The 21738-nt window shown below is 49.1% G+C and overlaps 1 protein-coding gene across 1 annotated transcript; it reads left to right on the top strand.

Moving 5' to 3' along the window:
- The first annotated feature begins 3452 nt into the window (after positions 1–3452).
- On the top strand, positions 3453–4785 carry LOC116832282 (urotensin-2 receptor-like). Its single transcript, XM_032792966.2, has one exon. It carries the CDS (start codon positions 3453–3455, stop codon positions 4542–4544), a length of 1092 nt encoding a protein of 363 aa, XP_032648857.1. The 3' UTR covers positions 4545–4785.
- Positions 4786–21738: the final 16953 nt, after the last annotated feature.

Raw genomic sequence — 21738 nt, 5'->3', positions numbered from 1 at the left:
GATGGTGTTGACCAATCACAGTCATGTGGCTTTAGCAGTTCAGCTGTGCCAGGATGATGAATGCATAGAGCTAGATCAGGCTATGCCCACTGACTCACAGTATGATCTTAGGCAAGTCATTACTCCTGGACGAATTCTGCACCAAAAAAATAAAAATTCTACACACAATATTTTAAAATTCTGCATATTTCATTTGTCAAAATAATAGAATATAATCACACTGGTTTCCATTATTTTGGTAATTTATGTAAACTACAGTACAATGGAGCAGAATGGGAGTGGGGAGCATTGGAGGAAATCCCCAAATCCCCTTTGTCTAATAGTAGTATAGCTAGCATTGACCCTTTCCTTATAGTTATTAGTCAACAAATATATGCAGCCATATGCTCAGTGTTACATCATAGGCAACTGAAGAGCAAGTGAGGGCTGGGGACTCAAACTCACAATTTATATTGGCTACTGACCATCTCCAGAAAGGTCAGTAGCAAACAGTTTGTGGAGCACATTTTGATGAAATGTTTTCAGTCCAAAAATTTAGACCAGTTCTAATCCCTAAAGCACCATAAGCATTTATAATACCCATTATGGCCTTTACAATACGGCTCCTTTACACCACTCTGGCAACGTAAAGGAGTCTTAAAATATTTACATCTGTTTTATATTCCTGGGGGAATTCACTAAGAACAACAGGAACAATTCACTAAGCAGGCAGGCTGCTACATTCTGCTTTGCCCAAGGGGACAGAGCCAGCCCCATGCCTACCTCCTCAGAAACACCCCAAAGCCCTGCCCCCCCACACCGAGTGTGCTGCAATAGTGAGAAAGAGAGACAGAGTGTCTCTCTCTCACTTGCACAACTGCCCAGCCCTACCCCTTGACAGTGATTTACTGGGTGCCCAGACCGACCTGTCTGCATTGCCGGAGAGAGGCGCATGACCGCTCTTGCAGTTTCCCCATCAGAAGTAACTTTTCTGCAGGGAAGCAAGGAAATCTGTTGGGGCCAGGAATTCTGCACATGTGCAGTGATGCAGAATTCCCCCAGGAGTAAAGTCATGCCTGCACAGGGGTGCTGGAACAACTTGTATAGTGGAGGTGCTGAGAGCCCTTAAACCAAACTATAAACCCTGTGTATCAGGAGTGGGCAAACTATGGCACACGGGCCACATGCAGCCCATCAGACCTTTTAATCTGGCCCTCAGCTCCTGCCGGGGAGCGGGGTCAGGGGCTTGCCTCACTCCGGCGCTCCAGCCAGGGAGCGGGGTCGGGGGCTTGCCCCACTCCACACAGCTCCCAGGAAGCAGCCAGCATGACCCCCTTCCGGATCCTACATAGTATGCAGAGGTGTGGCCAGGTGGCTCTGCACACTGCTTCATCCACAGATTCCACCCCTGCAGCTCCCATTGGCTGTGGCTCCCAGTCAATGGGAGCTGCAGTGGTGGCGCCTGCGGACAGGGTAGGACGTGCAGAACCGCCTGGCTGTGCTTCCATGTAGGAGCCAGAGGGGGGACATGCTTCCAGAAGCTGCTTGAGGTAAGTGCTGCCTACAGCCTGCACCCCTGGGACCCTCCCCCCTGGGCCCCAATCCCCTGCCCCAGCCTTGATCCCATTCCTGCCCACCGAACCTCTCGATCCCAGCCCAGAGCCCCCTCTTGTACCCCAAACCCCTCATCCAAGCCCCACCCCAGATCCCACACGCCCAGCCAGAGCCCTTGCCCCTCCCGCATGCCCCAGCAGCCTGCCCCATCCCTGATCCCCCTCCCTCCCTCCCTCTGAACTCTTTGGTCCCAGCCTGGAGCACCCTCCTTCACCCCGAGCCCCTCATCCCCAGCCCCACCCCAGAGCCTGCACCCCCAGCTGGAGCCTTCACCTCCTCCTACACCCCTAGCCCCAATTTTGTGAGCATTCATGGCCCGCCACACAATTTCCATACCCCAATGTGGCCCTCAGGCCAAAAATTTGCCCACCCCTGCTGTATCTGATGGAAACCACTTCAAACCAGAGGGTACAGCAACACCCCTAGTTCCCGCTCCTATGTGCCTTCACATGGGAATTAATGATCCTTTCTTTTCTGGTGGGCATCTTTGTGAAACTAAATACATAAGACCCTGATTCTCTCTTGTGCCAAGATCAACTTGGTGTAGGGGGGAAGGGCAGGGCAGAGCAGCAACCAAGGAGGTGGTTATGCCTATCTCATTCTCAACCTGGTGCAGCTTCAGTGTAACTTATAGAATCACAGGGCTGGAAGGTACTTCCAGGTGTCATCTATTCTAGTACAGTCTCCACACTGAGGCAGGGGCAAGGAAACCTAGACCATCCCTAACAGATGTTTTTCCAACCTCTTCTTAACAACCTCCAGCGAGCCAACCAACCAGGTGAGCTGCTCCACTGCTTAACTGTCCCTATAACTAAGAAGAGTTCCTTAACATCTCAGTCTAGCTAACTCTCCTTTGTTCCTGATTTGAAGACTGTTGCTAGGTCTCCCCTCAAGACTACTGCACATGCCTTCACAGATCAGGTTTTCTAAACCGCTTGCCATGTTGTCACCCCTTTTCCCCTCCAGAGGGGCTGCTCTAATGTTCAGTTCCCAGTTCCCGAACCCCTCTCCCTGGGGGGCAGCCCTACGGACCTCAGATGGCTTCACACCAGGAGGGGTCATTTCCACCTGGCCATTCCAGCCGCTCCTTTGCCCACCACAGAGGGGCAGAAACAGGAGCCGGGTTTGTAAAACACTCTAATAATTATTGCCCAGGATTTGTCACTCGGCTACTGGTGGCCTCATTCCCGTGCCCAGAGGAGGATGCAGCCGGCGATCTGTGTCCCGGGCTCTGCCCATTGCAGGCATCCAGACCTCTGAGGTCTGACCCGCTGCCCCTCAGCACTTCCTGCCTCCCCCCGGCCCGGCTATTTCGGCCCCGGGATGAGCTGGGATGGGTGGGGCGCGTCCGTGGGTCCCAGTTTCGCCTTCACTCGGCCCCGGGGCTGCGGCTGGGGAGGGGCGCTCCCCGTGGGTCCTGGGATGGGTGTGAATGAAGCAGCAGCTGCCCGGCTCTGGTGGAGCCCGGGGCCAGCCCACGGCCGGAGTGACCCGGGCACGCCCAGACCCATGCACCAAGCTCACCCCCATCACGAGCCGAGCGTCCGATAGCCACATCCCCTTGCTCCCCCGCCGCGGCTGCTCCCGGCAGCGTTCGCAACCCGGAGCCACTCGCCGCCCGCCCGTGCCCAAAGCGCGGAGCCCCGGTGGCGGCTGGGGGCCGGAGCCAGAGCCCTCCCTCTCGCCGACTCGCCCCCGGGCTGCAGAGGGCACCTGGGGAAGGGCGCCGCTGGGCGCTGGAAGGGGCTCGGGGGCGGCCCCTGTCCCGGCAGAGCAGCTGCGCCGGGGAGCGCGCCAGGTAGGGCGCAGCAGCCCGCGCGATGCGCCCTGCAGCCGGAGCCCGCCTGCCCTGAGCCCCTATGGAGCCCAACCTCACCGCCGGCGGGGCAGGCAACGCGTCCGGCCGGGCGGTGGGCTCGGGCGGCGGCGGCAGCGAGCTGCTCATCACCTCCGCCTTTGGCACGGTGCTGTCCTGCATGTGCGTGGCCGGGGTGGCGGGGAACGTGTACACCCTGGCGGTGATGTGCCACTCCGCGCGCTGCGCCGCCCCCATGTACAGCTCCATCATCAGCCTGGCGCTGGCCGACCTGCTCTACCTCTCCACCATCCCCTTCATCGTCTGCACCTACCTGGCGCAGGACTGGTACTTCGGGGACCTGGGCTGCCGCGTCCTGCTCAGCCTGGACCTGCTCACCATGCACGCCAGCATCTTCACCCTCACCCTCATGTGCGCCGAGCGCTACCTGGCCGTCACCCGGCCCCTGGACAGCCTCAAGCGCTCCCGGGGCTACCGCAAAGCCACGGCCGGGGCCGTCTGGTCCGTCTCCCTGCTGCTCACTCTGCCCATGATGCTCATGGTCAGGCTGACCGAGGCGGGCCAGGCCGGGGGCAAAGTGAAGCGGCTGTGCGCCCCGACGTGGAGCGCCGACGCCTACAGGACCTACCTGACCGTGCTGTTCAGCACCAGCATCATGGCCCCGGGGGTGATCATCGGCTACCTGTACACGCGCCTGGCCAGGACCTACCTGGAGTCCCAGAGGAACCCGCCCCACAAGGAGGGCAAGAGGTCCCCCAGGCAGAAGGTGCTGATCATGGTCTTCAGCATCGTGCTGGTCTTCTGGGCTTGCTTCCTGCCCTTCTGGGTCTGGCAGCTGGTGCGCCTCTACCACAGCTCCCTGCAGCTGACTTCGCAGACCCAAAAGTGCATTAACTACCTGGTGACCTGCCTGACCTATAGCAACAGCTGCATCAACCCCTTCCTCTACACCCTGCTCACCAAGAACTACCGGGAGTACCTGCGCAACAGGCACCGCAGCTTCTACCGCTTCACCTCCTCCTTCCGCAAGCGGAGCTCCAACCTGCAGTGCTCCTGGGGAAGGGCCACGTCCTCCAGCAACCAGTATGACTATGGCTCGGAGTCCCTGGGCATGGCCACGCTGAAGGACAAGTGAGGAGGGCGAGGGGCTCCAGCCACCTGGGAACCAGAGGAATATCTGTTCAGGGTAAGGCTTAAGGGACCCACAAAGCCAAGGTACCACTAGGAATTGGCTCTCGGGGTATTTCCTTTACATCTTGGGCAAACTCCTTCCAAGCTTTGTCTAGCTCCTGCTCCACGTTTGGTTTACTTTGGTTCTGGGTACTGGTGCCCAGGCTCCAGGACTAGAAACCTGGAGGTCTGAAATCTCCCTTGTCCTGTACATAGTTCTGTTAACTGCTCAGAATGTGCCTCAGGAAAGTTTTAAAGACCCTTTCCTATTTCATCTTAGCCTTGAACTCCCCTTTTATAGAGTGTTCTGCACTTTGATCAAACTCTTCTCAGAAGTGGGGAAAGGCTGCATGGGTCCATTCATTGTGGCAGTAAGGCCAACCCCAGGCATGACAAACTCATGGGCCAGGTGAAATTGAATAAGACGACGTGGGGTTCTTTTTATTGGCCTCCTGGTTGTTGCTGCTGCTGTTGTTTTTTTCTTCCTTAAGGATCAGATTTTCAAACTCTTCTCTGTAATCATGAGGGCTAGAAACTTTAAAAAGAAAAAAGAAAGCTGGGATTCTCTAAATACCTGACTCCAGGAGCTGGGGCTTAAAAACAAAAGAATATTGTGAGACTCGTGATAAAACAGTGACAGTTGGTGACACAGTTGTGGGGGACATGCATTAGAACAATGCTCATGCCAGAATCTCTGTGCAGTCTGCACCGGTCTCTTTTAAGAGCAAGATGAGGAACTTAATAAATTAAATATCATGCTGGTATTGTTTCCTCATTGTGTGATTCAACAACCAGAAATTGCTCTGCAGCCTTGAGCCTTTCTACTGCATTTTCTAGGGAAAAGTGGGATAATTCAGTCAGAAATGCACAAAAATTGGCCAAATTACTTACTGGTGTAACTCCACTGAAGTCACTTTGGCTCAGTATAAACTACTCATTATTGTTCTTCTACTTAACATCTAATAGCAAACCTCCTGCACACTGATTTCAAAATATGCTTGAAGCCTTTTTTTTAAAAGGCTAAAACCTCAATTCAGACATGATTATTAAGAAGAAATGGTTCCTCACTGGTTTTCCCTTCAGTTGACTGATCACTTCTTCACTCAGCACAAGGGTCTGTAATTATGAGAGCCAAAGACTGTGATCCTTGGCTGCCACAGTCAGGGCTGATGAGCGGCTGGGAAAGGGAGGACAATTGTACCAGGACCCCAACCACAGGTCACCCCCAAAATGTCTAACTGGGATGAAATGGGAGGGGTTGAGACCCCAGAGAACATGATATACCAGGGCCTCATATTTCTCTCAGCAGGCTTGCTCCCAGTGTAACATGGAGTGGAGGAGTGGGGACAAAGACAGCATTAAGCCATGTTTCCTCTCCCAATATCTTGGGTCACTCCCCTGGGATAATTTACAGCGCTATGGGGGCTGCTGTAAATTATACCAGCTGCCAGTGATCCCAGGGACTGTTACAGCAGCTGGCAATCATCAGGGAGCACGGAAGCCATAGCCATCTTCCCTGTCCCCCAACCACCCCAGTCCAGCCACAGAGAGGCATGGCAGAAGAGCCACTACATCAACTCTCTGCTATTGAACGATTTCTTTCTACTAGGGTGATCCCTGCTGAGTCCATTGAAGCCGGGTTTAGGACAGCTTTGTATTGGACCAGAGGCACAGGGTGGCTCAGCGCAGCCACGGATTGCGACCAGAGAATTCAGCACCGACACATTCTGGGTTTTAGACGTTAGACTTGTCCAGTACTTTTTGGTAGACAAAAGGACAAAGCCAGGTACATACTGGAGATGAATACCAAGGACACATGGCTACTGCACCATAAGTCATGCACTCATTAATAGAGATGCAACGTTTGCTTTGCATTTAATAATAAAAAAAATGTTAACTCCCATCAGTAAAAGCAGCAAAGAATCCTGTGGCACCTGATAGACTAACAGACATTTTGAAGCATGAGCTTTCATGGGTGAATACCCACTTCGTCAGATGCATGTAGTGGAAATTTCCAGGGGCAGGTATATATGCAAGCAAGCTAGAGATAACGAGGTTAGTTCAATCAGGGAGGATGAGGCCCTGTTCTAGCAGTTGAGGTGTGAAAACCAAGGGAGGAGAAACTGGTTTTGTAGTTGGCAAGCCATTCACAGTCTTTGTTTAATCCTGAGCTGATGGTGTCAAATTTGCAGATGAAGCTGAAAGCTAGCCAGGCAGTTCCTCTTTGAAACTCCCATCAGGTGGTACTTGTACTCCATCTAACAACCACCTCCTCTAAGACATGGACCGCACTGCTTCAGCCTGTATCCGTTACGTACCTGCAGACTAGCTAGCTAGCTAAAGTGTCATAGAATCATAGTGTTTAAGGCCAGAAGAGACCACTGTCATGGTATAATTCCCAAATCTGAACCTTAGCGTCCAAAATATGGGTACCAGCATGAATCCTCTAAGTTAATTACCAGCTTAGTCCTGTAGTGCTGCCACCATTCAGGACTCTGAGTACCCATAACTCTGGTCTCCCCAAAACCTTCCTGCGGTCCTCCCAAGATCCAGACCCCGCTGAATCTTAATACAAGGAAAGTACAACTCTTTCCCTGCCTAGTTACCCTGTGGAAGGATCTGTAATTCAAACCCCCTTGATCTAACACGCAGAGGAATTCCCCTCACCCTCCTTCTCCCCTTCACCAGCAATCGATTCAGTTCCTGATCTAAAACAAAGAGAAATTTTCTCTCCTTTCTCCCCACCAATTCCCTGGTGAGTACAACTCAATTACTTTGAGCACTCAACTAGGGGAAAAAAATCAAACAGGTCTTAAAAAGCAAAACTGTTTAAGAAGAAAAAAAAAAGTAAAAGCTGACCTCTGTAATCTAGATGGTTAAATATAACAAGGTTCTTTTTAGCGTTAATAGACAATAGAAAGAAAGCTTTCCCAGCAGAAATACAATTAGATACGTTCAGCCAAATACACATTAAAACTCCACAGCAGCCAGATACAGCAGTTGCTAAATACAGAAAAACAATTTAAAAGCGTATACCGCTTTTTACTTACTCACTATCTGAATAGATAAGAAGACTGTAGCAGGGAGTGGCAGAAACCTGGTTGCACCTCGTAGTCCTGTCCAGACCCAGAGAGAAACAAAGCCAAACCCAAAAACCACAAACAAAGGCTTCCCTCCCTTGAGATTTGAAAGTATCTTGTTTCCTGATTGGTCCTCTGGTCAGGTGTTGTTTCTTAACCCTTTCCAGGTGAAAGAGACATTAACCCTTAGCTATCTGTTTATGACAACCACTCTAGTCTGATTTCATGTACATCACAGGCCACCAGCACCACCCAGAGAATAGAAGGTCCACCAGTATCTAAGGCCCCTGCCACGGCAGGGAAATCATTCAGATGTACTCAGATTATCCTGATAAGTGACCCATACACTGCAGAAGAAGACAAAAAAAAACAAAAAACCAGACAAACAGAAAAAAAACTCCAAGGTCACTGCCAATCTGACTTGGGGGAAAATTCCTTCCCAACCCCATATATGGGGATCAGTTATACTCTGAGCATGTGAGCAACAAGCAGCCAGCCAAGCACCTGAGTGGGAGAGAAAGAACGCTCAGCACCACCACAGTGCCCTGGCCCAACCAGGGGCAGCGCTAGCTTTTTTGCTGCCCCAACCACAGCAGTCAGGCAGCCTTCGGCGGCTTGCCTGCCGGACGTCTCCAGTCCCACAGATTCGGTGGCTTGCCTGCGGGAGGTCCCCGGTCCCGTGGATTTGGCGGCTTGCTTGCGGGAGGTCTGCCAGTCCCGTGGATTCAGTGTACCCGCCGCCGAATATGCGGGATCAGTGGACCTCCCACAGGCAAGCCACCAAAGGCTCCCTAACTGCTGCCCTTGCAGGAACTGGCAGGGCGCCTCAGACACACGCTTGGAGTGCTGGTGCCTGGAGCCGCCACTGGGCCCAACCTCCCTCTGCCCCTCTCCACCATCTCCAGCCGTGGTCATCCCTCATGCTTCAGAGAAAGGAGATTTAAAAAAACATCTCAGAATACATGGGGCCAGGGAGTGGGGGAATCCCTTACTTATCCTGGACACTGGCCTACTGAAACCCTGAAGCGTGAGCTTTAGGTAGATTCATATTGATCTAAGGTGCTTATCCCCGAGATTTCTAGGTACCATGACATAGAGCATTATTAGGAGACACAATGTGCCAGATACTTTTACAACTTTTTAAGTACTTGCCTTTTTTGGAACTAACCTACCGTTTGATTCATCATTTGTAACAAATTGTTTCCTTTCCTTTGTTTCATATTTCTGGGCCTGTCTTCACAATAAACAACACCCATTAAAAAGAAACAAGGCTAAATTTCATTCTGAAAGGAGGCATGGGCAGATCTGAGTGTCTCTTTCTCATGCTGGTAGTGGGTGGAATGCTGCTGTCAAGGAACAGAACAATATGAAGGTGAGAGGAGAACCAGGCCATATAGATTGCAGATGTTGTCCTTGCAGCTTGCTCATATCTGAACAAAGGGGGTGTTTCCTCATGACCACACAATGAAAAAACCCCACACTGACTGGAGCCTGTTCTTGTGAAGTATTGAGTATTTGTGACTTCCATTGCTCAGCACCTCGCAGGAACAGGCCCTGAAAGGCCACTTATGTAACAAGATGGTCCCATGAGAAAATGTTGTTGTTTAATCAATGGAGAATAGAATTACAGAGTTAGGAAAACGTTAAATCAGTCTTTGTGGATGAATAAAGTACATTATAGAAATGTACAACTGAAGGCACTTCAAGAGGTCATCTAGAGACCTTTCCCCACCCTGAAGCAGAATTAAGAATACCCTGACCATCTTTGACAGATATGTCTCTAACAACCTAGTCTTAAATATCTCCAGTGACAGGGATTAAACAACCATCGGAGGTAAGCTGTTCCAGTGCTTAACTAACTTTACAGTTAGTTTTTCATAATATTTAACTGAAATCTCTCTTCCTGCAGATTACACTCATTACTTCTTGTCCTACTCTCGGTGGACATGGAGAACAAATGATCACCATTCTCTTTATAACAGCCATTGACATATTTGAAGACTATTATCATGCACACTTCAGCCTTCTCTTCTCTAGATTAAACATGCCCAGTACTTTCAACCTTTCCTTATAGGCCAGGTTTTCTAAACCTCTTATCATTTTTGTTGCTCTCCTTTGGACTCACTCCAATTTGTTCATATCTTTTTTAAAGCGCGATGCCCAAAACTGGGCACAGTACTCCAGCTGAGGCCTCATCAGTGCCAAGAAGAGTGTAACAACTTCCTTCCATGTCTGAGATACAACACTCCTGTTAATATGGCCTAGAATGACATTTGTCTTTTTCACAATAGCATTACCCTGTTGACTCATCCAATTTGTGATCTGCTATAAGCCCCAGATCCTTTTCTGCAGCACTGCTGCCTAGTCAGGTATTTCCCATTTGGAATGCTAGTCTTACTATCTGAGCATAGTCTTCTGATGTTCTAGTCTATTTAGGTTCTTCAATACCATGGTATGAGTGCCTATGCTTTAGCCTAGGTAAAGAAGAAAGGGTAATTGTATCACATGATGCCACAGACCCAGAAAGGGTTAGACCCAGTTTGTATAACATGATGACAGTGCAGTTATAGTACTCCCTGAATGTCATATTTTCAGAACACTGGACAAATCATAGGCATTTCAGAGAAAAGCAGCAATTAAAGGCTGCAGGAATTGTCTTAGAAGGGAAGATATAAGTTCTGACATTCCACTGCTGGTGCTACAGTGTTTGCTTCAGACTAGTCCCACCCCTAAACCGTCACCATCCACCTGCAGTTAGCTAGTAGGCTCTGACACATCCCTGGGTGGCTCCTCCACATAAGATCCCACTATAATCACTCACATTCACCAAAGCATGTGGCTGCAAAAGCCTGTCCTCCAAAAGCAATAATGTCTTCTTCACACTGAGCCACAGGAGAGGCTGCTTCTGGAGGTGCAAGTTCAGGGCACTGACAGAGAGGCAGACAATGCAGACTACGTGGATAGGTGGAAGAGAGCCCAGTGTAACAAATAGAAGTGACCAGGGACCAGACTCCAGCAGTGACTATCATTGTGCCATTCAACGGCAACGTGCTAGCAGCATTGCAGGCAAGTCTTATGCCATTAAATGTACCTTCTAACTGCCTTCTACCACCACAGCTTGACTTGTAGTCCTGTGTAAATGCGACTTCCCAGGAATTTCTCTTATTCCCAGTGAACAGAATTCTACTAAACAGGTGAATATGTATGTAACAAACCCCCTCTCTCACTGTTTCCTTGGAGTAGCAAAACTACCAAAGCTTGGGAGCTCTGATCCTGTTCAAAAATAGAAATAGAGGGGAGATTTCACACCAGCTCCTTGGGGCTGTATCAAACTGATCCTAGCCATTCCTGCTGTTTTAACTGAGGTCTGTTACTTTTGAAATCTAGGAATTAGTACCCTTTCCAAAAATGGTTTCAGACTTCATACATCTTCCTTTTAACACTCCCTCCCCTCAATTAATTCAGGTGCTAGCACATAGGGCTTTTGGAATGAGTCTAACCAACTCTTCCCCTAGTAGCAAAGTCTTAATTGAGGCTGAAATAGTCCTTAAGGCCCAGAGGCCTATGGGCTTTTAGTGCTGCCTTTAACTATAGCAGACCTTGGCAGATTGTCAATCGGACACCCAAGTGGACAAACAAACCTCCCTAGCCACTAGGGATAGCTAAATAGTGAACAGGTAGGACAAAGGATACATTGAGGGTGTGGGTGGTGCAGCAAGTCTGCAATTTTGGCGTCAATTCATGCTAGAGCTGGACTCATGGTAGGACCTCATTAATCCACATAGGGTTGGAATAGTTCCTGTTAAACATGGTAAATGTAGTGAATATGGACCAGACAAAACTCTTTTATATCAGTATTAGCAAAGTTTTTTTAGACTAAGTTGTACTATTGCCAACCTCAAGCTTGGAAAAATCATGAATCAGGTCCCAGAGATCATGAGATAGGAGTAAGTTATGAGATTTTAGGTCCTTTTTGTGGCCTTCCAGGTTTCTGTGCTTTTAGGGTGCACTGGCTTCATGCTTTCAAGCTTTTTTCTACAACCACAAGGGCTAGAAACCTAATTTAAAAAAAAAAAAAAAAAAGAAGAAGAAAAAAGAAAGCTGAGATTTTTACACAATAACATGAATCCAGGAACTGGGGCTTTAAGAAAAACTCCAGATATTATAAGACTCATGATAAAATCACAAAAGTAAGCAACCAGTTGTAACTCCCTTGATGTCAATTAGCTTGTAACTGAGAGGAAAATGTAACTCCTTGTCTAGAAAACGTTTTTCTAACATCTGAAAACAATTGTACATAGGTTGCTCTTTTTTAGTCTGACCAGGCAAAACCAGAAACTACTTTTAGCCCTGTATTTTTAAAAATGGTTCTCTGATGCAGGTCAAACTCCACTGAGACAGGGCTTTGGTTTGTCTGATCTAAACTTACAGGTCCCAGGTCTCAACTAGGTTTCCAGGGAAGTGGGAAGTAGCAGTTTTAGGTAGTAAGGCATTTTGTTGTTGTTTGGCCAGAGTTTGCGACTGCAAAACACTGTGCCTATTTTTCAACAAAATCAATAATTTCATCATGAGAAAACTTTTCCAGACTCATTATGTGTTTATAGTAAAATAATAACCATGGAAAGGACCACTAGTCAACGCAGTTCCCCCCAAAAGTTTTCCCCTTCATTCATCTCAGCTAGTTTCTTTGTTGCAGACACTATAGCTTTTCTATCTTTGGTCAGAAAAAAGAACAGTGCTTTTCTGTGGGACTGGTGAAAATATTTCTGTTTTCCCAGGAGCAGATGAGCTCCTTTGAACCTTGCTGAGTTGCTGCTGACACTTCCGTTTGTTGCTGGCTCTTCCACCTTTTAAAATAAGCTCCCAATAAATAATTGAAGGGCCTGCTGTCCATTTTTAATGACTTCGGTGGTACTTCAAAGCTGGCACGTGTGGCAGGGAGTTTGCAGGATGTTTGATTCAGAGATTAATATTTGGATCAAATGATTTAGGTTTTCCTAAGTTGTGTTTTAACATCAGTTTTCATTAATATGTCATTGAACATAAAAAGAGGAACAATAACAAGAGTGATTCTAAGAACATGTTGTAGCCTTTCTAGATAGTGAGCCCTTAAATTAATAGCAAGGGGGAGGCAGGGCCAGCCTGAGGCACTAGCAAGATGAACAATTCTTGGATCTTCCTTTCCATACAGAATCAGGAATTTATTCTCAATTTCCTCACCAGCAGCAAGACCAGAGGAGAAGGCATAAAAGCCACTTCCCATCCCAGCCCTCTAGCAGCGGGATATTCCTGCATCTGGTCATTTAGATTCTTGTCAATCCTAAAGCCATCCCTTGGGCAAAGCAGTCCTCTCTGCTATGCATAGTAAGTAAATAGATAATAAGCAATGATATGATAAGCCATTCAAAAACACATGATGCACACAACCCACGTAAAAGAATAAATGGACACAAATCAGATGTCAAGAATTACAACCTTCAAAAACCAGTCAGAGAACACTTCAATCTCCCTTGCCACTCGATTACAGACCTAAAAGTCGCAATATTACAGCAAAAAAATTTCAGAAACAGACTCCAATGAGAGACTGCTGAATTGGAATTAATTTGCAAATTGGACACCATCAAATTAGGCTTGAATAAAGACTGGGAGTGGATGGGCCATTACACAAAGTAAAACTATTTCCCCGTGTTTATTCCCCTGCATGCGCGCGCGCGCACATACACACACACACACACACAGACACACAGTTCCTTACATCTCCTTGTCAATGCTGGTAACGGGCCATTTTCATTACGACTACAAACAGTTCTTTTTCTCTCCTGCTGATAATAGCTCACCTTAACTGATCACTCTCCTTAGAGCGTGTATGGTAACATCCATTGCTTTATGTTCTCTGTGTATAAATATATATCTTCCTACTGTATTTTCCACTGCATGCATCTGATGAAGTGGGCTGTAGCCCACGAAAACTTATACTCAAATAAATCTGTTAGTCTCTAAGGTGCCACAAGTACTCCTGTTCTTTTCACACAACCCACAGTATCCCATCCATGATGTCCCAGCTCCCAAGAATCCTAGGAACCCATTTCTTTAATCATTGTCAGTTTCTTTGGAATGTGTATCTTTTCCTCACCCAAAACAATACAACAAAAAACCCTCCCCGCTGTCAGTGTTATATAAATATGCAGTCAAGTTAGGCTATTTTACAAACGTTTCCTTCAAAGAAAGAGGATGGAGGAAATAGCTCATAATTTCATGAGAGGTCCAGGTGGATTTGGAATGGCAGGGGCTAGAGAATACCACCCTAGGACAGTTATTTCCTGACTGTTGTGCTGCTCTACTGACATCCAGCTAAATGTGCCTTCTATTGTATTTCTGGGGAGCAGTGCTGTCCCCTAGTGGCCAATTTGGGTATTTCCTATGGATGATCCAAGGCAAAAATTCACTGGCCACTTCAGCTTCTAAAATAGAGGGAGGGGGCAAACTTTTTGGCCCGAGGGCCACATATGGGCATGTAAATTGTATGGTGGGCCATGAATGCTCACGAAATTGGTGGTTGGGATGCGGACCCTGGGGTGAGGCCAGAAATGAGGAGTTCAGGGTGCAGGAGGGGACTCCAGGCTGGAGCAGGGGGTTGGGGTGCAGGTTGGGGGGTGAGGATTCTGGCTGGCTGCTTGGGCTCTGGGGTGCAGGAGGGTGGGGCCGAGGGGTTTGGAGGGTAGGAGGGGGATCAGGGCTAGGGCAGAAGGTTGGGGTGCAGGAAGGGGTGCAAGCTCCAGCTGGGTGTGCGGGCTCTGGGGTGGGGATGAGGGGTTGGGGGTGCATAAGAGTGCTTCAGGCTGGGACTGAGGGGTTTGGAGGGGGATCAGGGCTGGGGCAGGGGTTCGGAGAGCTGGAGAGGGTCAGGGATGCAGACTCCAAGTGGCACTTACCTCAAGCAGCTCCCAGAAGCAGCTGCCAGGCAGCTCTGCGCACTGCCCCATTCACAGGGACTGCCCCTACAGCTCCCATTGGCTGCAGTTGCCAGCCATTGGGAGTTGAGGGGGTGGCACTTGGGTAGGGGCAGCATGTGGAGCCCCCGGCTGCCCCTACACATAGGAGATGGAGGGAGAGACATGCCTCTACTTCCAGGAGCCACGTGGAGCCATGGCATGTGCAGAGCAGGGCAAGCCCTGGACCCCACTCCCTGGCAGGAGCTCAAGGGCTGGATTAAAACATCTGAAGGGCCAGATGCGGCCTCCAGGCTGTAGTTTGCCCTCACCAGTTCTAAAAGGTGCCTGGCTATAGTTAATGAGGTCATAATAATATTGCTTTCTTTTGTAATATTCCGTTCATGGTGTCACACGGAGAAGAAAGCCATTAAGGAGGGAGATCTTATTTTCAAAGCCTGATTTGTCTCCCTCATGTTTCTAACTGGGCAGAATCCAAACTGGCTCCAGTCTTGTAATTATGTGCACTGGCCTCACTGGCAACCTCCAGAGAAAGGAGCAGGGGTCTGGGAGTAGGGTGACCAGATAGCAAGTATGAAAAATCGGGACATTTTTTTTGGAGGGCAGGGGGAGGGAATAGCTGCCTATATAAGACAAAGCCCCTAATATCAGGATGGGACGTCTGGTCATCCTGCATGGGACTAACTAGTGTTTGGCATAGCTGCTGCAGCAGAGGGAGCTAACACATTTTAATTTGCCACATAACTCTGGTGGCTGATTTGGGTGTTTGTTTGGGGATTTTTTGACGGGGGGGGATGGAGGGGACTGGGTGCACCAATGCTGGTTTAATTTACAAAATTCTAGTGGCATCTTCATAAAGTCCCCTTTACACATCCTCCTTTAAAGGCAAGAAGGGTTCTAACTGAAAGCTAACAGTGAGGACGAATGGCCCCCTGGTTAGGGCTTGTTTGACCTTGGGTGAGTCACTGAGGCCCAGCTCCACAAAAGAGACGTGGGTGTTGTGTTGCTCAGTGTTGCAGCACCCAGAAAGTCACAGGAACAACACTGTGACCCACAAAGCCTGAGTTTAGGTGCCTAAGCTCTTATAGAATGAAAGGGGACAGGGAGGTACTCTAGAATAGGATCCACAAAAAACAGCATGCTATGTGGGGAGCCGTCTAAACTAACCAATGGGGAATGCCAACAGGAGCTGCATATGCTAAGCCCCAGCCCTTTTATGGCATTTTGTGCCTAAATCTGGGCTGCAAGGAGGCGCCTAACTCTGCTTGTGATTCACAGTCTGGGGGAAGATAGATGCTTGGCTGCAAAAGTCACATGTGGGCCCTGATACACTCGGTGTGCTCAGAGACTGTTGTGAACCACAATCTAAGGTGCCTGTTTCTCCCCATTCATTGTACAGGAGCCTAGGCACCTAACAGAGGCTTGGTGACTCACACTGTGATTTTCTAGGCGCACAGAAAACTAGCATCACACCTAAGTACCTTTGTGAATGTAGGCTTCCCGGGCCTCAGTTCCCTGCCTGTAAAATGGAGACAATGGCACATTCAGCCTCACAGGGGGTGTGTAAGGATAAATCCATTACGGATGGTGAGGGACTCTGACACTATGGAAGTGGGGGTAATATAAGTACCTAAGCACTCTAGGTTCTAGTCAGACTGAACCCTAAACCCAAAGGAAGCTTCTGAAACTGGAACGGGCTCTCAGGCCTGAAGTAAACTCCCAAAGCTCATGCCAGGAGCTTGCTCTGAGCTGAACTAAACTCTGGGCTCCAGAAGTCTTCTGAGTTATGTATGTCACACTCCCCAGCTGAAGGGAGTTCCTGGGCTGTGCTAAACCCTCCAATTGGAAGGAGCATCTCTTGGAGCAGGCTTCCCAGCTAAACTGAATCTCCACCTGAAATTGCCACCTCTGTAAGAGCATCTGTATAGTCCCTTAAACCCACTCCTAATAGGTTTTGCCCAATCATCCCCCTTCACCTGACTCAATATGGAGCCTCATAGCTACTAGCCAATGCTGCAGCCTTTCCCGCTGCCAAGGAAAACAGCACCAGTGTGGTACCCCAAGGTGAAAATATGTCAGTCCCTGTTTTGTTTTGTTTTCTAGATAAGGATAATTGGAAGGAAGGAAGAAAGGAGAAACCACCTGCAGAGCACTCCCTGCAATTGGGTCCTATTTCTCTGTCCCTCATTGGGACCCAGAAAGGAATTTTAATAGAAATTAACCATCTCACAAACCAGCTTTCTGGGCCACCATCCTCTCTATTAGTTCAAAGCCATAGGGTGTGAGGGACAGTGAGAATGACTCCCTAGTCCAGTGGAGAGGGCACCCAGCTGGGAAAGCCAAGATCTATTCCCCCTTACTCCAATCACTCTTTCATTTTTACCTAGCCTGGAACAAACAGGAGAGACCATGGGACTCCCATGGCAGAATATCCCAGTGCTTAGCGGTTAGAGCACTCACTGCATAGGTGGAAGACCACTGTTCAAATCTTTGTTCCCCTCTGGCAGAGAAGGGGGAAATGAACCTGGATCTCTCACATACCTAGTGAGAGCTCTAATCACTGGGCTAAAAGTTATCAGGTGGGTAGTGCCACCGCCGCTGCTGCTCTGGGTTTTAGGTGGGAGACAGGCATCTGAACACTTAGTGGGAGGCAGCAAGACACAGGCCCAGAGGCAGAAACATAGGTGCTGAGGGAACTTTTACCCTGAACACTTAGGTACCAAGTGTGTTTAGGCACCTATGAGGTTTGAGGGGAGTTTTGTGGATCATAATGGCTTGAAAACTAGGACTCACCCACTTAAATCAGGGGTTTAGGCTCCTTAGCACCTTTGTGGATCTCACTCAAAATAACTAATTTCAGCAGAATAAAACCACCCATCAGTGTCCTATACATGGGTATTATTAACTGGCCTCCAATATTAGCTGTCGTTGGCAGCTGTTGTGACTTACAATTAACATGGTGTTCCCAAAGTTGCAAAGCAAACTCCACTTTGCTAGTTGTTTGATCACAGCTCATTGCTCAGGCTCTAGGGTGCAATGAGGCTTTCTGCGTGCATCCAGACTGGCATCTCAAAGTCAGCGCCTGTATTTCTGATTCAAAACAACTGTGATTCATCCAAGCAAAGATACTACAACTAAACTGTGTGTACTGGAGAAAGCCAAAGGTGGTGTAACTACAGTGGTGCAAGTGGTGCAGTCACTGGCCAGGGACCACAAGCTTATAGGGACCCGACCAGAGTACTATTTCAATTTAGAACCGAGGAGTCCAGAGACACAAGGCGGGTGTCATGCTCAGTCTGGAGATAAGGGGATTGCACTCCTAACTAGTACAGTGGATAGGGGCCACGTATCCAGGAACCTGGATACCTACTGCCTGGAGATGTAACCAGTTGGTAGATACAGACTACTTCCATTGGACTGAATGCAGGTGTCCAGAAATTGGGGCAACGGGCTGTTTGTGCTGATGCTGAAAGAGGCTTCTAGCTGTGTAGGACACTTGGATCTAGCCACACATAGATAACCCCATTCGTGCCACCATCAGCCCAGCAGAAGTTGAGCCAAGCCATGCCATGCAGCAAAGGAGACAGGCCTCTGGGAGAGAGGGGGGCTCACTGGCCCCTGAGGAAGGGTGCAGCTGAGAGGTGGGTCCACTCCAGCTGGGGCAACCCTGGGCCTCAGATGTGAGCAGCTGGCAAAGACATGCAGAGAAGGCATGGGGGCATCGCACTGTTGGGGGTTGGGAGCAGCCTGGAGACACTCCTCTTACTTCCCCTCCCCCAGTGGAGTGCAAGGTAGAAGTATCAGCCACTTTGCATGGGGGAGGTGGCAATGAAGAGGAACTGGAAACTTGACTCCCAGCTCTCCTTCCCACAGTGCTCTGAGATCTGATTTGGGGAGGTGGGGGTCGGGGAGCTGAACTGGAGTTGTTGAGGGTGGGGGAAAGGGGTTGGAGTGGAGCTCAGGGGCTCTGGCTCAGCACTGGGAGAGGATGGTTGGCGGGGAGCTGAGGGAGGGATTGTGGGGGCCTGGAAATGTGGGAAGTGTGGAGCAGGCAGTGAGCTAAAAGGGGCTGGAGGGGGGATTAGATCAGGGTTGGGGGAGATAGGGTTGGACTGAAGGAGGCTGGAAGGGGGTTGAGGAAGAATTGGAGGAGAGCAAGGGGGGCCATGGAGAGAGCTGGAGGGTTGTAGTGGGTCGTGAGGGAGCTGAGGCTAAAGGGATGCTGGAAAGGGGTGGACTGCAGAATCAGGAAGAGGGCTTATTCTTACCTATTCTTGCACCAGGACCCTCTGAGACCTTCTTATGCCACAGAGTCACAGCTTTGGGGACATGTTCCAACAGTGACTTCCGGCAAACTCATTGTAATTCACCCTCTTTTTTAATTTGGAACTGTTAATTTCACAGCTGAGAACCATCAGGACTGCAGCTGCAAACTATATCCTAACCAAGTTATCTCTAGAGCAATTACTTTGCAGGTTTGATTGAACATAATGTCATCCAAAAATGTAAAGGGGTGAAGAAGGGGAAAGTGCGTTAACTATTTGTATTGCAGGAGTGCCTGGGAGCAGAGAAGAGGGCAATTGGGACACCTGTGCCTCTGAAAACTTCCACCTCTGCACCTCGACCAGGTCAAGGCCCTGTGAGCTTGTGCAGTGGATTTATTTAACCTTTAAGAGTTCGGGGTGAAGTTTGCTCTCAGTTTACTCTGTTGCAAATCCCGAGTGACTTCACAAGAGTTTCTCCAGCTTCACTCTAGCGTAAGGCTGTGTCTACACTACAACTTCTGTGGGCAAAACTGATGTTGCTCAGTGATGTAAATATTCCACTCCCTTGAGAACATAAGTTACGCCAGCATAAATGCTAGTGTGAACAGCGCTGTGCAAGCGGGAGACAGCTACCACCGCTCGCTGGGGGGGAGGGGGCGGATTAATTATGTCAACAGAAATGCTCCAGAGTGCCTACATGAGAGCTCTTACCGTGGCACAGCTGCACTGGTACAGCGGTGCTGCTGTAAGCTCTCTACTTTAGACAGCCTTAGGCTATGTCTACTCTGGCAACTGAACAACAAAACTTTTGTCTTTCAAAGGAGTTAAAAAAAAACTGAAAGACAAAACTTTTGCCGCGACAAGTGCCAGTGTGAACAGCTACGCTTGGCAGGCTTGACATAATTTTGCTGCTAAAAATATTTCTCAGTTCCATACCATCAGTACAGTTTCTGGAACATCTCCCAGGGTAAGAACCTGCAATAGGAGGTGTGGAGGGAAGATCAAGTCTTGGTTCCTTGACTCCCAGCACCAGCTGTTTCAGATCATCTGTCTCCCAAGTCTAGCATGATGGGAGCTTTGTACCAAGACAGAGAGATGCATGTAGGGTGACCAGATGTCCCTATTTTATAGGGACAGTCCCGATTTTTGGGTCTTTTTCTTATATAGGCTCCTATTACCCCCCACGCCCATCCCGATTTTTCACACTTGCTGTCTGGTCACCCTTGATGCATGTGTCCCTCATTTTCTCCTTTTTGGTTCTCTGATTTTCCCCAAAAATCAATAGGGCTCTAACCATTGAAGCCTAGAATATTCCCTGAAATTCCCATCAGGTCTTCCTGGAGAGTGTGACTACCCTCCCCACCCCTAATGGAGGATAAGCAGCAGCTGGAACATCTGCTGCATCCCACAGGCTCCCTGCTCTGCTCTTGCTGTGAAAGACTCTTGGCGATCTGAGTGCAGATTGTCATTCTGGCTGCTGAATTTAGTGCCTCCTTGAACAGTTTTGAATGGGTTCTTCGGGGTTAAGTTGCACTTTCATTTTGATGCATCGGGTTTGGGGAAAGAACAAATAATTCCTTTTCTCTTGCCTCCCTAGGCACACTTTGGTTCCAGGAGTTTACCTAGTCTGTCAGGGAGAACTGATACAATCTCAGGCTAACCCAAACCTGTACTGAAATAAAAAACCTAGGATAGCCACGTCCCCCTCTATGCGGTACCCAGCTAGCCTCCCTGCACACCAGTGTCTCATTGAGTTTCCACTTGCCTGTTGGTGGTTGTCACTGGATTTAAAGCAGGTCCAGGACATGACAACAAATGCCTCCTTCAGCAGGTCACCTTGAAGAGACCCAGAAAACAGTCCAATGCATGTATCACAGGCTGCATCACAAAATAGCCAGGACGTGCATGCCATTTTATCAGAAAAGCCCCATGCACCATAGCAAGTTGCACTTAAATTCTGCAGCAAAGCCCCCAGATTGTGTAGCACTCCAGCAGCGCAGACTGCAACAGAGGCAGGTCCAATAAAAGATATTACCTCACCCACCTTGTCTCTGCAAACTCTGCAGAAGCCTATGTTACATTAAAAGATTTAATTAAATATGAAAATAGAATCTGCAGTAAGGGGGAGGGTTACATTACATTTATTTTGATGCTGTCCTCACACTTCTGTTTTCAATACGTCAAGGATTTTTGTACTGACATCATACAAATGAATCAGAGAAGCCAGAGGATTAACATTGGCATTTAACTTTTCATGTTCAGGTTTCTGAGTTAACTGCTGGTTAAGATGGATAGACCACTGCAGCCCTTTGAGCTATTGCTTTAGATTGTCTGCAGACTTGGGGAGACAGCACTGCATCAGTTTACACACTGCTTTCAAGGTTATCACAATCATGAGCACTAGAAACTTTCTTTAAAAATGAAAGCTGTGGTTCTGGACGAGGCCGGTGCAACCATTTAGGCAACCTAGGCACTGGCATTTGGGGGGCGCCATTTTCTTTGGCAGCAACAGCGGCGGCCGTATCTTCATCTGCCCCAGTCACTGCCGGCATTTAGGCGGAGGGAGCTGGGCAGGGGAGCACGGGGAGAGCCACCTGCAGCCAGTAAGTGGGTGGGGGGCAGCACGCAGGGGAACTCCCCACCCCAGCTCACCTTTGCCCTGCCTCATCCCTGAGCACTCCGTGGCTGCTTCACTTCTCCCACCTCCCAGGCTTGTGGCACCAATCAGCTTAGGGGGGGTGCCTGAGGAGGGGGGGGAGCTGCCACGGGGGGGGCCTCAGGGCAGAGGGGTGGAGCTGCCGCGGGTGGGGCAGGGGAGAGCGCAAGGTGGAAGTTTCGCCTAGGGTGCAAACCAACCTTGCACC

This window comes from Chelonoidis abingdonii, chromosome 13 (assembly GCF_003597395.2).
Source record: "Chelonoidis abingdonii isolate Lonesome George chromosome 13, CheloAbing_2.0, whole genome shotgun sequence".
Classification (NCBI taxonomy): Eukaryota; Metazoa; Chordata; order Testudines; family Testudinidae; genus Chelonoidis; species Chelonoidis abingdonii.
This window is presented reverse-complemented; position numbering and strand designations above follow the sequence as displayed.